The following is a 14,057-nucleotide window of genomic DNA, read 5'->3' on the forward strand; positions in this document are numbered from 1 at the left end:
ACAGACGTGACAGCTGTCCAATACACTCATGTCACCAGCCTCAGGCACTGCCAGGGGTTCAGAGTCGGGATGCACTAATGTGGCTCCATATGTACAAACACGCACCTGAACCAATATTTATGCCCTTCTTTGATCATCACGGATTAAAGTGCTACAGTGGACAAGGTAAGCGAGCAGAATTTTTAGGAGCTCGAACAAACGCCAGTAAATCCACTCGAACACAAGTAGCTGTGCAAGCAAAAAGAATGATTTCACGACACTTAAACAAGTCATCAGATAAAATGACGACTAAATTATACACCGTGTATTTTAACTGTAGAAGGATTTAAGGGTTGTTTTACAATCAGGGTACGCAAGCTAAAAATCCCATTTAACACTTATCTTCAATATCAAAAGGCTTGACTAAATAAACTTGGTTGTTTATTGTAGCCCTGTGATCGCTCTATTTACCATGCAAAAAAAAAAAAAATGTGGTGATAACGTTATTTTTGGTGAATGTATGGCAATATGTGTCATATTTCGCAAAATTACTCGTGTCATTTAGAAAAAGTGCTTTTTTGACCACAGGTAGCTCCAAAAGGGATGCACTTACATCATTCTTTATACCATAAAACACATATTTGGTTCCATATCATTGGAAACGTAGTTAAGTTTTAATGTTGAATGCCAGTAAGTTTTCAGACTATTTTGATCAAATTAGTATGGAATTGTGTCAAAAAAATGTCCTCTCTGAGACAGCTAATTTTTCAATATAAAAAAATGGGGGCGGCATGGTGGTGTAGTGGTTAGCGCTGTCGCCTCACAGCAAGAAGGTCCCGGGTTCGAGCCCCGTGGTCGGCGAGGGCCTTTCTGTGTGGAGTTTGCATGTTCTCCCCGTGTCCGCGTGGGTTTCCTCCGGGTGCTCCGGTTTCCCCCACAATCCAAAGACATGCAGGTTAGGTTAACTGGTGACTCTAAATTGAGCGTAGGTGTGAATGTGAGTGTGAATGGTTGTCTGTGTCTATGTGTCAGCCCTGTGATGACCTGGCGACTTGTCCAGGGTGTACCCCGCCTTTCGGCCGTAGTCAGCTGGGATAGGCTCCAGCTTGCCTGCGACCCTGTAGAACAGGATAAAGCGGCTACAGATAATGAGATGAGATGAGATATCTAAAATGATTATTTTCATCCTAAAATGTGGTCAAGATATCGGGACATAAATATTAGAGACAACTAACACAAAGCTTACAGCCTTATATTTAAAAGCACTATGGAAGTAGTGGATTCTGAATTGTCAAAAAAAAAAAAAAGTCCTCTCCGAGAATCACTTCATTTGTTTCTCCCAGCCCTACTTAAAGCTACACTTAATCTTCTTTATCTTATAGCAGATTACACAAAACTACCATACACACACGTCAAAAAATGACCTGAAATCTGTTCTTTAACTTGTCCTTCACTTAAAAACTGGTACAAGAACCAGTTTGAATCAATTTGAATTTTGGACCCCTGTGACACAAACTTTGTACCCTGATTGTAAAACAACCCATAACACATGACGCAGCGGCTGTGTAGGTTGTAATCGCAAATACAGATGTTTTATGGAGGGGGGGGAAGGGGATTTACCCTTTTCATTAACACTTCTCATCAGTAGGTAGAACACCAACCTGCTTCAGGTCCTCGTGTGTAGGTGTGTCAGCAAAGCAGTAATGATGAAAGAGGCCCATTTTCTGGCTAAGGAGGCAGCTGATGGTGTGAGCGCGAGCGTTCTGCCACTGCACCAGTCTCACCAGGTCACGACTCAGAGACGCACCGACATCCACCGACCAGTTATAGATGTACACACTCAACTACAGCCAGAGAGAGAGAGAGAGAGAGAGAGAGAGAGAGAGAGAGAATATAACAAGTGTACAGGAGTTATACATCGATGTATTAACACAAATGTGGCCCTTTTAACACAGATATATTTAATGAGGCACCTATTAACCCTCTACTGCAACCTTTTACACTGTGTGTGTGTGTATGAATCTATATATGTTTTTCATGGACTTATTGTCAGGGACAGCCATGGCCTGAAGGTCTTGGGCCCAAAGGGTCGCCAGTTCGATTCCGGGAACCGGCAGGAAAAATGTGAGGGGAGTTGAGTGAATGAACAGCACTTTCCTCTCCCTCTATCATGGCTGAAGTTCCCTTGAGCAAGGCATCTAACCCCTGACTGCTCCCCAGGTGCTGGAGCATCACTGCCCACTGCTCTGGGTATGTGTATGCGCACATGTGTGTTCACTGTGGAGAATTTCACTGTGCTTGTGTACATGTGACCAAATAAATGCGTCGTCGTCTTCTTCTACTTTTTAATCTAAAGGGCTGATGGTAACAATATATTCATACATTCATTCATTTTCTTTGCCACTTATCCACTGTGGGCCGCGGGTGAGCTGGAGCCAAGCCCAGCTGACCTTGGGTGAGAGGCGGGATACACCCTGGACAGGTCACTCGTCTATCACAGGGCTAACACAGAGAGACAGACAGCCATTCACACTCGCAGTCATAGCTATGGGCAATTTAGAGTAGCTGGTTGATCCGATCTGCATGTCTTTGGACCGTAGAGCACCTGGAGGAAACCCACACAGGCATGAGAACATGTAAACTCTACACAGAAAGGTCCCAGTCAACCAGCAGGTTCGAACCCACAACCTGCTTGCTGTGACGCAACATTGATCACCACTGCACCACCATGATGCCCCCAAGAACATATTGTAAATAGTGAAGTTGATGCCTTTAAAGTGCATATTCTGGACCAATTTTGTATTTTTTTTTATAAAGTATGTCCCTTTACACACTCATCCAGAAGGGTAATTTTGCACAAGGCCATCTGTCTACAGCAGAAAAAAATAAAATAACAAAACGCGTCTGGAAAAATCCCAAGGGAGTCTGGAGCCAGATTCGTGGCGTCACCTGCGGAAGCGCCAGCAGGCTGTGAGAGCTTTGCACGGTTTCAGTGCACAGCCTGTGTAGACCAAGCGCTCCCATTTCTCTCTCATTGTCCGGTCTTTTGGAAAACGATGAGTACTAATCCCATCATGATTGGTGTTGCTACACCCTCCTACGATACATCTGTTAACCATTTTAATAATTACGCGATAACGTTGAAGAAATTTGCAGAAAACCACCAGGTCGTTTTCTCATAAACAAACCAGCGCTGACGTAGGATTCAGAAGGAGGCGTCCCGCACGCGATGCCACGAAAATCAATGTTTGCCGGGAAATCCAAATGCCAAGTTTTTTTCAGAGGTGGACCAATTCGCCTCATATGGCTCGATTTCAACTGAATTTTTCTGGTATTGTGCAAGGTAAAAAATAAAAATAAAAAATGCAGAGAATGCAGAATGTTACAGATATTTGACCCAAGTTTAATATAAAATAGGAGAATTACATTGATCTCGCGCCTGAATTTACCCGTGATATGCACTTTAAGAAAAAAAAAACATTTTTAAATAAAGAAAGAGAACACATTTACATTAGATTTAACTTTTCTTTAATCTTACTTCACCCGAGTAGTATATAGGGTCAAGGTTAGAATTAAAATCAGTAATTTTGAATGTTCAGGAAATATAAAACCCTGGAATGAGCACATCCCAAAGTGTTTTGTTTAATTTACAAAACAGCAATTTGCCAATGTTTATGGTTTCTTATTTATTAAAATAATGTTTGAGACTGTTTTTAGTTAATGTCGCGGAACATCCACGAGTTCCTGTTATCGCTTATGTCACATCACAAAACATACTACAGAAATAATAATAATAATAATAATAATAAAACAAGTGCATTAATATAAACTGACTTGCAGCTGGCACCACTGTCAGAGCTGCTGGAAAAGCAAACGCGACCTGAACAGATTCAAGAACTTAACAGTGTTGTGGTGTGTGTTATTATTTTGCTGCTCTAAACTGATACTGATTAGTATGGATTGTACAGCACCTTTAAAAACAGCAGCTCCAGGCTAAGGGTACTGAGAAAATAGAGTGCCTTCTTATTTACTCACCTTTTTATCCACTATGCACATGTGCAGTAACCTCTGGCGTGGAGCCACACCCTTCCAGGCCTGACCAGGGCTCAGCCAATCACTGTGTTCCAATGCCTCAAACCTCTGGAGCCCTTTATGAGCTTTGGGGGGTGTAAGAGGAGGAAGAAGAAGAAGAAAACAATGCATCGAAAGAGAAGTGAAGAAAAGAGATTCAGGGAGAAATAGAGACAGGTGGAAGGAAGAGAAAGAAAAAAAGAAAAGATAAGAGGGAGGGACAGAGAAAAAGAATGGAAAAGACAGAAAAGGCAACAAAAAAAAAAGAAACAGAGTGAAAGAGGGAAAGAAGAGAAAAGAAAACAATAAATGATTATACTCCGTTGTACCTAAATCCCCCAATCATATGCCCTGATTGTGCATGATTTAAAAAGAGGCATGTGCTGTGGAGAGGAAGATATGAAGAGCTTATTACTGCTGAGATTAAATCAGAAATCATCTTCATAATGTCCACATAAAGAAGGAGCTCAACAGTTCTGCCTAAGCTTACTCACTGCTGTTTAAAGAGTGTGTTTGAGGAAACACAGCTCTGATCTCACAGGCACACTTCGGCTCGAGAGCTTCACCTCTCGCTGACTTTTAAGCATTACGTTTTATATCTACACACTAAAGGCCAGGGCTGCAGATATGCTCAATATATCATACCGTAACGATATTGTGCTATATCCGAGTCCACTACACACAACTGATTAGATTACATCAGTTATCAAACCCACAGACTTGCCAACTTTTCAAAATTCTCATGGGGGAGAAAAGTGCGTGAACGACATTTTCAATTAGACGAGGGTATGACGCGCGGTTGAAATGATAAAAACAGTGGATCCCAATTAACTGCAAACCATTTGAAATTGATACAATTAAAGAGTTTTTGAACTGTTGATTTTGTTCTATCAATTACTATAGGTTATGGGATTCATGTATCAGATATGAGAGAGCTCAGAGTGAAAAATCTGAAATAATACTCGTCTTGAATTTTAATAGAATAACAATGAAAGGGAAGCCTTAACTCAGATTTTTGGCTGAAAAATCTCATGCCTGAATATTGTATACATACACAGAAAATTTAACAAGTGGTGCTTTCGAAGAATGTTTATAATTTCTTAAAATAGTCACAGTGAATGAAAGTATTATTGCATTGCATCAAATGTGTTTTCCTTCTGTAAGCTCATGTAAAAATACAGAGAACTATAATATCATATATAAATTAAATTTTAATAAGATTTGACCAAAATAGTAACAACTCAATTACAACCCTGATTCCAAAAAAGTTGAGACAAAGTGCAAATTGTAAATAAAAACGGAATGCAATAATTTACAAAGCTCAAAAACTGATATTGTATTCACAATAGAACATAGACAACATATCAAATGTCAAAAGTGAGACATTTTGAAATTTCATGCCAAATATTGGCTCATTTGAAATTTCATGACAGCAGCACATCTCAAAAAAGTTGGGACAGGGGCAATAAGAGGCTGGAAAAGTTAAAGGTACAAAAAAGGAACAGCTGGAGGACCAAATTGCAACTCATTAGGTCAATTGGCAATAGGTCATTAACATGACTGGGTATAAAAAGAGCATCTTGGAGTGGCAGCGGCTCTCAGAAGTAAAGATGGGAAGAGGATCACCAATCCCCCTAATTCTGCGCCGACAAATAGTGGAGCAATATCAGAAAGGAGTTCGACAGTGTAAAATTGCAAAGAGTTTGAACATATCATCTACAGTGCATAATATCATCAAAAGATTCAGAGAATCTGGAAGAATCTCTGTGCGTAAGGGTCAAGGCCGGAAAACCACACTGGGTGCCCGTGATCTTCGGGCCCTTAGACGGCACTGCATCACATACAGGCATGCTTCTGTATTGGAAATCACAAAATGGGCTCAGGAATATTTCCAGAGAACATTATCTGTGAACACAATTCACCGTGCCATCCGCCGTTGCCAGCTAAAACTCTATAGTTCAAAGAAGAAGCCGTATCTAAACATGATCCAGAAGCGCAGACGTCTTCTCTGGGCCAAGGCTCATTTAAAATGGACTGTGGCAAAGTGGAAAACTGTTCTGTGGTCAGACGAATCAAAATTTGAAGTTCTTTATGGAAATTAGGGACGCCGTGTCATTCGGACTAAAGAGAAGAAGGGCGACCCAAGTTGTTATCAGCGCTCGGTTCAGAAGCCTGCATCTCTGATGGTATGGGGTTGCATTAGTGCGTGTGGCATGGGCAGCTTACACATCTGGAAAGACACCATCAATGCTGAAAGGTATATCCAGGTTCTAGAGCAACATGTGCTCCCATCCAGATGACGTCTCTTTCAGGGAAGACCTTGCATTTTCCAACATGACAATGCCAAACCACATACTGCATCAATTACAGCATCATGGCTGCGTAGAAGAAGGGTCCGGGTACTGAACTGGCCAGCCTGCAGTCCAGATCTTTCACCCATAGAAAACATTTGGCGCATCATAAAACGGAAGATACGACAAAAAAGACCTAAGACAGTTGAGCAACTAGAATCCTACATTAGACAAGAATGGGTTAACATTTCTATCCCTAAACTTGAGCAACTTGTCTCCTCAGTCCCCAGACGTTTACAGACTGTTGTAAAGAGAAAAGGGGATGTCTCACAGTGGTAAACATGGCCTTGTCCCAACTTTTTTGAGATGTGTTGTCATGAAATTTAAAATCACCTAATTTTTCTCTTTAAATGATACATTTTCTCAGTTTAAACATTTGATATGTCATCTATGTTCTATTCTGAATAAAATATGGAATTTTGAAACTTCCACATCATTGCATTCCGTTTTTATTTACAATTTGTACTTTGTCCCAACTTTTTTGGAATCAGGGTTGTAAATATAAATACTGCACTGTCTTAGCACTACTAAAATGCATCTCTCTCACTAAACACTTTCCAACAGAATTTTTAAAAAGCACTAGAAATCCTATCAAAATCCTATCGGAATGCATCAAAGGAATTTACTCATTTGCAAACTTTGACAAAAGTTTTCAAACAAAATTTAAAAATGGCACTATAAATACTACCATACTATCAAAATATACTCTGCAAAGAAATTCACTCGAATGCAAAATTTTAGTACGACCAAAATACACTCACTAGTAATCTTTCACTTAAAACCTGAAAACTCTATCAATCACTTTCCAGATAATTCACTTGTAAATTTTCAAACATAAATTCAAAATAGCACTAAGACACAACCACACTATTCAAATACACTCACCAAACAAATTCTCTGTCATGCAAAATTTCACTAAACACTTTAGAAGTTGTACAGTTTGTTTCTGAAATGGTATGGCAGACTAGTTTAATTTCACACTCAAATGTCCATTATATTCTGATTTAAGGTATCTTTACATTAAAAATGTGTAACTGGCTGGTCGAACATTTGCTTATCCATGGAAATTCATTCTCCCATGCAACCTGGTATTTGCGTTCATATTTTTGCCGTTTGGTATTGGGTTTAGTGGCCATGATGAATGACTGCTTGTAAAAAATGTCAGACAGCCTGGGTGAATCCTACATTACGGAAGTGACTGTCGTTCTGTTTGTTGATTGGTTAAAAATCAGTTGATGTCAGCAGTGTTTCTCATACGATTCTGATTGGACATAATCAGGAGTATTTTTAACTTGGCGGTAGGGATTTCCCAAAACTGGGAGATTATCCAGTTTTTAACAAATACAATCGGGAGGCAGGAGACGGAGGCTAAAATCGGGAGCCTCCCGCCAAAATCGGGAGGGTTGGCAAGTATGAACCCAGACTAAACAAACAATTTCTGAAGCCTGAAACTGAAATATTCTATTCGTATAGTCTTTATTTTTGCAAGACAGCATCAAATATTTCACCCAAATGGCAATGTGTACGCTGCTTTTCAATGGGTGTTCTCATTCGTTCTTACGTTCGTGTGTACTTGCTTATCTTCATCTTTCACTACACAATTTTAGTTCCAGCACTAGAGTTCTTACACATACCCACATATTGCTGTTGCATCATTACAACCTGTACGTTCATGCCTGTGGTCATATTAGCTTATAAATTTACAGTTGCAGTCAAAAGTTTACAAATAGGGGCATGAATGTCATGGCAATATTGGGCTTGCAATGATTTCTTTGAGCTGTTGCTCATTCTGGCAGAATGCTTGGACAACATACATCTTTAAAAGAATTTGGTGCACAAGTTTTAATTTAATTTGAGTTTTCGGACATCAACCCAGGTGCCAGAATTATACATACAGGGTCAAAAATGTACATACAGCACACCTGATATTTGGTTAAATGCCCCTTAGCAAGTTTCACCTTCACCGGACGCTTTTGGCAGCCATCAACAAACTTCTGGCAGGATTCTGGTTGGATATTTCACCACTGTTCTTGGCAAAATTAATAGATTTGAATTAAATTTGTTGGTTTCCTGGCACTTACCCAAATTTTAAACACAGTCTGCATATTTTCAAACGGGTTAAGGTCAGGACTTTGGGAAGGCCAATCCAAAAGCTTACTGTTGACCTGCTTTATCCAATCCACAACCAGCTTTGATGTGTTTGGGGTCATTGCCCTGATGGAACAGGCAGTTGAGTCAACCATCTAGCTGACGGTTTAAAGTTATATTGAAGAATTCTGAGGTAGTCCTCCTTCTTCATTATTCCATCCACTTTGTTGAATCCTGTTTAACAGTTACTTTAGGTACAGTGTTGAATGTCTTACCTTTACTCCTCCAAACATACCTTCGGTTATTGTGGCCAAACAACTCATTCTTTGTCTTAATGTTCCCTCAGAAGGCTTTTTCTTTGTCCATGTGGTCAGCTGCAAACTTGAGCTGAGTTTGAAGGTGTTGATTTTGGAGCAGGGGCTTCTTTCTTGGACAGTTCATGGTGACGTAAAACTTGCTTGACTGTAGTCAGTGACACTGGTGTTCCAGCTGGTTCCAGTTCATAGCAGGCCTGTGCTTTGGTGGTTCCTGTCCATATGAACCAATTTCGTCTCAGCTGAGGGTGACAGTTTGGGTCTTCTTCTAGACCTTGGCAAAGTGGCTACTGTACACCTCCCAATAACTTATTCTTCTCAAATAAACTCTTTTTTTTTTTTAATGTTGGCACAGAAAAGCTACCAGCTGTAGTTAATCATGATCACAAACAGGAAGTTAAGACGCCTTGGCAAGTTAAAAGACATTTTGGAACTTTCAGCACCACTGAATTCATAATCTAAGCAGCTGTACATAAAACTTTGACCTTGTGCTGATTTCCGAAAACCCAAAATAATTTTAAAACTTGTGCACCAAATTCTTGTTTTTTCTATTAAAGATGTTGTACAATCATAACAAAAAACCCAATATTGCTGTGACATTCATGTCCATAATGAGTGCCTGTAAACTTCTGAGAGCACCTGTATGTCCTTCACTAGGCCACTTACCATGTGAGGATGACTGTATGTTGATGGAAGGTTACAAGAATATTACAGAGTATTTTAATTCCTGTATTCTCCTACTACCAGCTAACAGAGAGAGAAAATCCACTGACACACCTGGAAATGTCACTACTGTATGTCAAATGTGTTATGTGAGGACCTTTATATTAGGAAAGAATAGTGTTGGAGAAATATGCTCGGAGAAGTGATAATTGACACAATGAACACAGTTATTGATCGACTATATGTATATACATATAAAAGACATGTATCTTGATTTTATCCAAGTGCTACTTCCTTGTATTCATTATTGTTCACTCTCTCTGTACGTGTGTGTGTGTGTGTGTGTGTGTGTGTGTGTGTCTGTGTGTGTTGCCAGGCAGGGCGTCAGGGTCGATGCCCGCACTGGCTCTACACATGTGCCAGACTTACGTGTAAACCTAATAAGAACTGCAGGGTTTTCCTCATCTGAACTCTCTTCTGTGGGCAAACAGAGATAAGCACACACACTGCATGGCAACTCGACACACACTGCTAACATTATATACACGGAGACACACAAACGCACGCCAACATTCTCTCAAATATGCATGCACGCTCTTGGACCTTTTCCAGTAATACTGAGCCAGTCCTGGTTCCAGAAACCTGCAAAACCTTTGCACACTATTTTTTTCCCCCTAAAAATTTCTGATGATCAAATTTATAAATGGCTTAATTTTTTAAATCAATGACATCATTGGAAGTTATGATTATATTTTCGAAATATAATCATAATGGTTTGTTTGTATGAAAAAGTTTATCTATCAACACTTTTCTCTATTTAAAAAAAAAAAATATTCACAAGACAATATTTTCCCCTTAGGCAAAGGGAACTTGTGAGACGAGTGAGCGATTGTGAGAAAGGAGGCGTAACATCATGGGGTCAAAAAAGGTCATACCTCAATACATAGTTAATTGTTAAATTAGGTACACTACCGTTCAAAAGTTTGGGGTCACCCAGACAATTTTGTGTTTTCCATGAAAAGTCACACTTTTATTTACCACCATAAGTTGTAAAATGAATAGAAAATATAGTCAAGACATTTTTCTGGCCATTTTGAGCATTTAATCGACCCCACAAATGTGATGCTCCAGAAACTCAAGCTGCTCAAAGGAAGGTCAGTTTTATAGCTTCTCTAAAGAGAGAAACTGTTTTCAGCTGTGCTAACATGATTGTACAAGGGTTTTCTAATCATCCATTAGCCTTCTGAGGCAATGAGCAAACACATTGTACCATTAGAACACTGGAGTGAGAGTTGCTGGAAATGGGCCTCTATACACCTATGGAGATATTGCACCAAAAACCAGACATTTGCAGCTAGAATCAGGGATGTGATTTGGGACTGGTGAAATTATCTGAAAATTTTAGCCGGGGGTCTGGGGGCCGCAGGCCCCCAGCTGGTCCAGGGCAGCGCCCTGGTGGGGGGACAAGGGGGGCGAAGCCCCCCGAAGCTCCTGGGTTCTGGGGTTTTCTGACTTAAAAATTGTACTAAAATGGCAAGCAAACACACAAGAAAAAACTTGTCATGATTAACAAATTCAAGCCAATTTAATGGTCAACATGCAACTCTGAGCCCCTATAGTAAATTCAATGATTCTTAACTGACAAAAAGCCAAAACATGAAACCTAAAAATGTCATTCTAAATTAAATCATCTGCATTAGAATAAATAGAAAATTGTATAAGGAAAAACAAAATTTATACTTTCAATTACTGTAGAAGTTGAACATACCTAAATGTGCCTTTTCAAACAAATATGATGCAACATAAGAATTCATCCACAAGTCTTCAGGAACTCTCAAAGAAAAAAGATGCTAGCATCCATGTCCAGTTCCAGCATATCAGTCACTTTTTTTCTGCAGTTACTACTCTAGCAATGTCAACTTCATATACATAACTCTATAGTGTTCACTCACCAAAGGATAATCATAACTCCACAGTGTTCACTCACTTAAGGATATTCAGAACCCCAGTGTTCACTCACTTAAGGATATTCAAAACTACTGTGTTCACTCACTTAGGTTTCGTTTCTATCCCGGGCTCCAGCCCGACTTTGCACGCCTGTAGCTCGGGCAGGGGAGGTCCCAGCATCCCCAAACTTGACAGCCAGAGACCTCTGCCCTCCCCCCAAAGAACCAGTGTGGGCAGGGCACGCTAGCCCCGCGCCTCGGGACGTAATTCGCCCCGAGGCGAGCCGCGGTGCTCCGCTTAGGTTTCGTTTCTATCCCGGGCTCCAGCCCGACTTTGCACGCTCGTAGCTCGGGCAGGGGAGGTCCCAGCATCCCCAAACTTGACAGCCAGAGACCTCTGCCCTTTCCCCAAAGAACGAAAATCGCTGAACAAATGTCTCACAGTCTTATGTCCAACGTCTGTAGCAACCTCTTTCTCCAACCATTCCCAGCGGAACTTGTTTTTCACTATTCTGTCAATTTCTTTTACTCGATTTGCATCTTTACGCTCGATCACGGAGGCTGCCATCTTTCAACTCTTTGTTTGAAGCGAACTTACATACAGCTATCTAACAAGCGCGTTCATTGGTTGTTACAGAGCGATGGGCCAATCACGTACCTCGTTTCATCTCAATGACGGAATTACTGAAAGTCGGAACGAATAGGATACGAATGCAGATTTTTGAGCGAAAAATCGGAAAAAAATTTTTTTTCAAATTTTGAGGTGAAAAAAGCGGAATTCCGCGAATTCGCGGAAAAATCACATCCCTGTAGAATAGTCATTTACCACATTAGCAATGTATAGAGTGTATTTCTGATTAGTTTAAAGTGATCTTCACTGAAAAGAACAGTGCTTTTCTTTCAAAAATAAGGACATTTCAAAGTGACCCCAAACTTTTGAACGGTAGTGTACATGTTGCCAATTAATCTAATGTGGTCAGTGATAAACTAATTTAATAAACACAACTTTAAACTATTTCTTACTGTTAAAATACACATGTATACAACTATACAGCCATAAAGAGCCCTGAACACATAGTGTGCTTTGTCAATAAGTGAACATGAAGGGCCCGGTCCCACAACACCGATAACTATGACTTTACCTGTGCCTGAGTTTAGTTCCAGACTGGAGCAGTCACACCACAACTATAATCCCGACTAGAATACCGGTTGGTCCTGACACTCAGGGAAATAAATGCATGCAATTTAGGAATACAGTAATGGAAGTTTTTTCCAAGTAGTAGCACATTATTCTGGGTCATACTGTACAGCCTGGACTTCAAAACAACCCACGTACATACTCTGGTGGTTGATAAAATACGGATAGGTCACGGACTACAGAAACATAATAAAAACAGATGCAAAATACGGACTGGTTACGGATTTTAATACAGATGTATCATGGACAACCATTGTGTACCCCGCCTTTCGCCCGTAGTCAGCTGGGATAGGCTCCAGCTTGCCTGCGACCCTGTAGAACAGGATAAAGCGGCTACAGATAATGAGATGAATCACGAATGCTAGTAATTTACAGACTGGTCACAGACATTTCGGTATATTACCGATTGGTTACCAATTTCATATGGATGATGCATCACGGATGAAAGTTCATAATTAAAATATCTTACCTGCATTTATAGGTTTGCTTTATTAATTTACTATTGATATTTCATGGAAAATATCACATATCAGTGAATAAAAGATTCATGCTTTGTATAACATTTTTTTCTTTTCTGTGAATCCATATTCCGTGACTTCATGATTCAACGGTGGAAAATGCCCGAGGAAACTAGCACGTGCTCAGACAACGTCACATGTAATCAATTACCTGATCCAGAAGCAACCTCACGGACACTGATAAACCCAGGCCTGGGCTATAGGTATCGTTATCGGTCTGGTGTGACCACCAACCACATAAACTGCAGGGGACTGATTTATTTAGAGTTATTGCTATAGTTGTAGTTATCGGTATTGTGGGACCGGGCCTTAAAGCTGTACTGCCTTTCAGATTTTAAGTTAATGTCATAAAAAGAATTTTCCCTGACACCCAATTATTTTTGTTTAGTAGACCAAAAGCTACTGAATTCGAATCACAGACTTCCAATTTTATTAGGTTTTTTTTTTTTTTTAACAGAACAATTAATGATGTGGCCCTAAATTCTCCGCTATTTTTTCCTGCTTCACCATGACCCAATTCAAGATACGTCATGCATCATGTGGTGGGCTTTCCCTGTTCGCGCAAAGCAACATGTGATACAAATTTGAAACAGGAGAGAAAAATAGAGGACATGAGTGCGTGAATGAAACGTGAAAGACCGACGACAGTAATGGAAAGTGAGCCGACGTTATATTGTGTATAGGAAAGGAGAAACAGGACCAAACTAATAAATATCGGCGGTCAGCGAGCACCTCGGTGTGATCAACTGTTCGTTTAGCGACAGAATGATGTAACTGTCAGTGCGCGGTCAAAGGTAAACCTGTAGATGGCAGTAAAGCAACACTGTGGATGCCAGCTGCTGTAAAACCCAAAAGAAAAAGGTGGTGGTAAAGCTACGCATGCGCACACGGACTTCCTCTGTCTGCTTGACTGCGCGAAGCGAACGATT

General features: G+C 40.3%; 1 protein-coding gene across 13 annotated transcripts in view; it reads right to left on the reverse strand.

Annotated features, from left to right (window-relative positions):
* szt2 (SZT2 subunit of KICSTOR complex) overlaps positions 1-14,057 on the reverse strand; it is a 290,455-nt gene that overhangs the window by 74,657 nt on the left and 201,741 nt on the right. For 12 of the 13 annotated variants that reach the window (XM_060919698.1, XM_060919695.1, XM_060919703.1 and 9 more), the window contains 3 exons: positions 9,896-9,943; positions 4,015-4,136; positions 1,641-1,823 (listed from right to left, as the gene is read on the reverse strand). In XM_060919698.1, coding sequence (XP_060775681.1) covers positions 1,641-1,823; positions 4,015-4,136; positions 9,896-9,943 — 353 coding nt within the window. The remainder of the gene's footprint in view (positions 1-1,640; positions 1,824-4,014; positions 4,137-9,895; positions 9,944-14,057) is intronic. The other variant, XM_060919697.1, reaches the window with a different exon arrangement.

Source organism: Neoarius graeffei, chromosome 4, assembly GCF_027579695.1.
Source record: "Neoarius graeffei isolate fNeoGra1 chromosome 4, fNeoGra1.pri, whole genome shotgun sequence".
NCBI classification, from domain to species: Eukaryota; Metazoa; Chordata; class Actinopteri; order Siluriformes; family Ariidae; genus Neoarius; species Neoarius graeffei.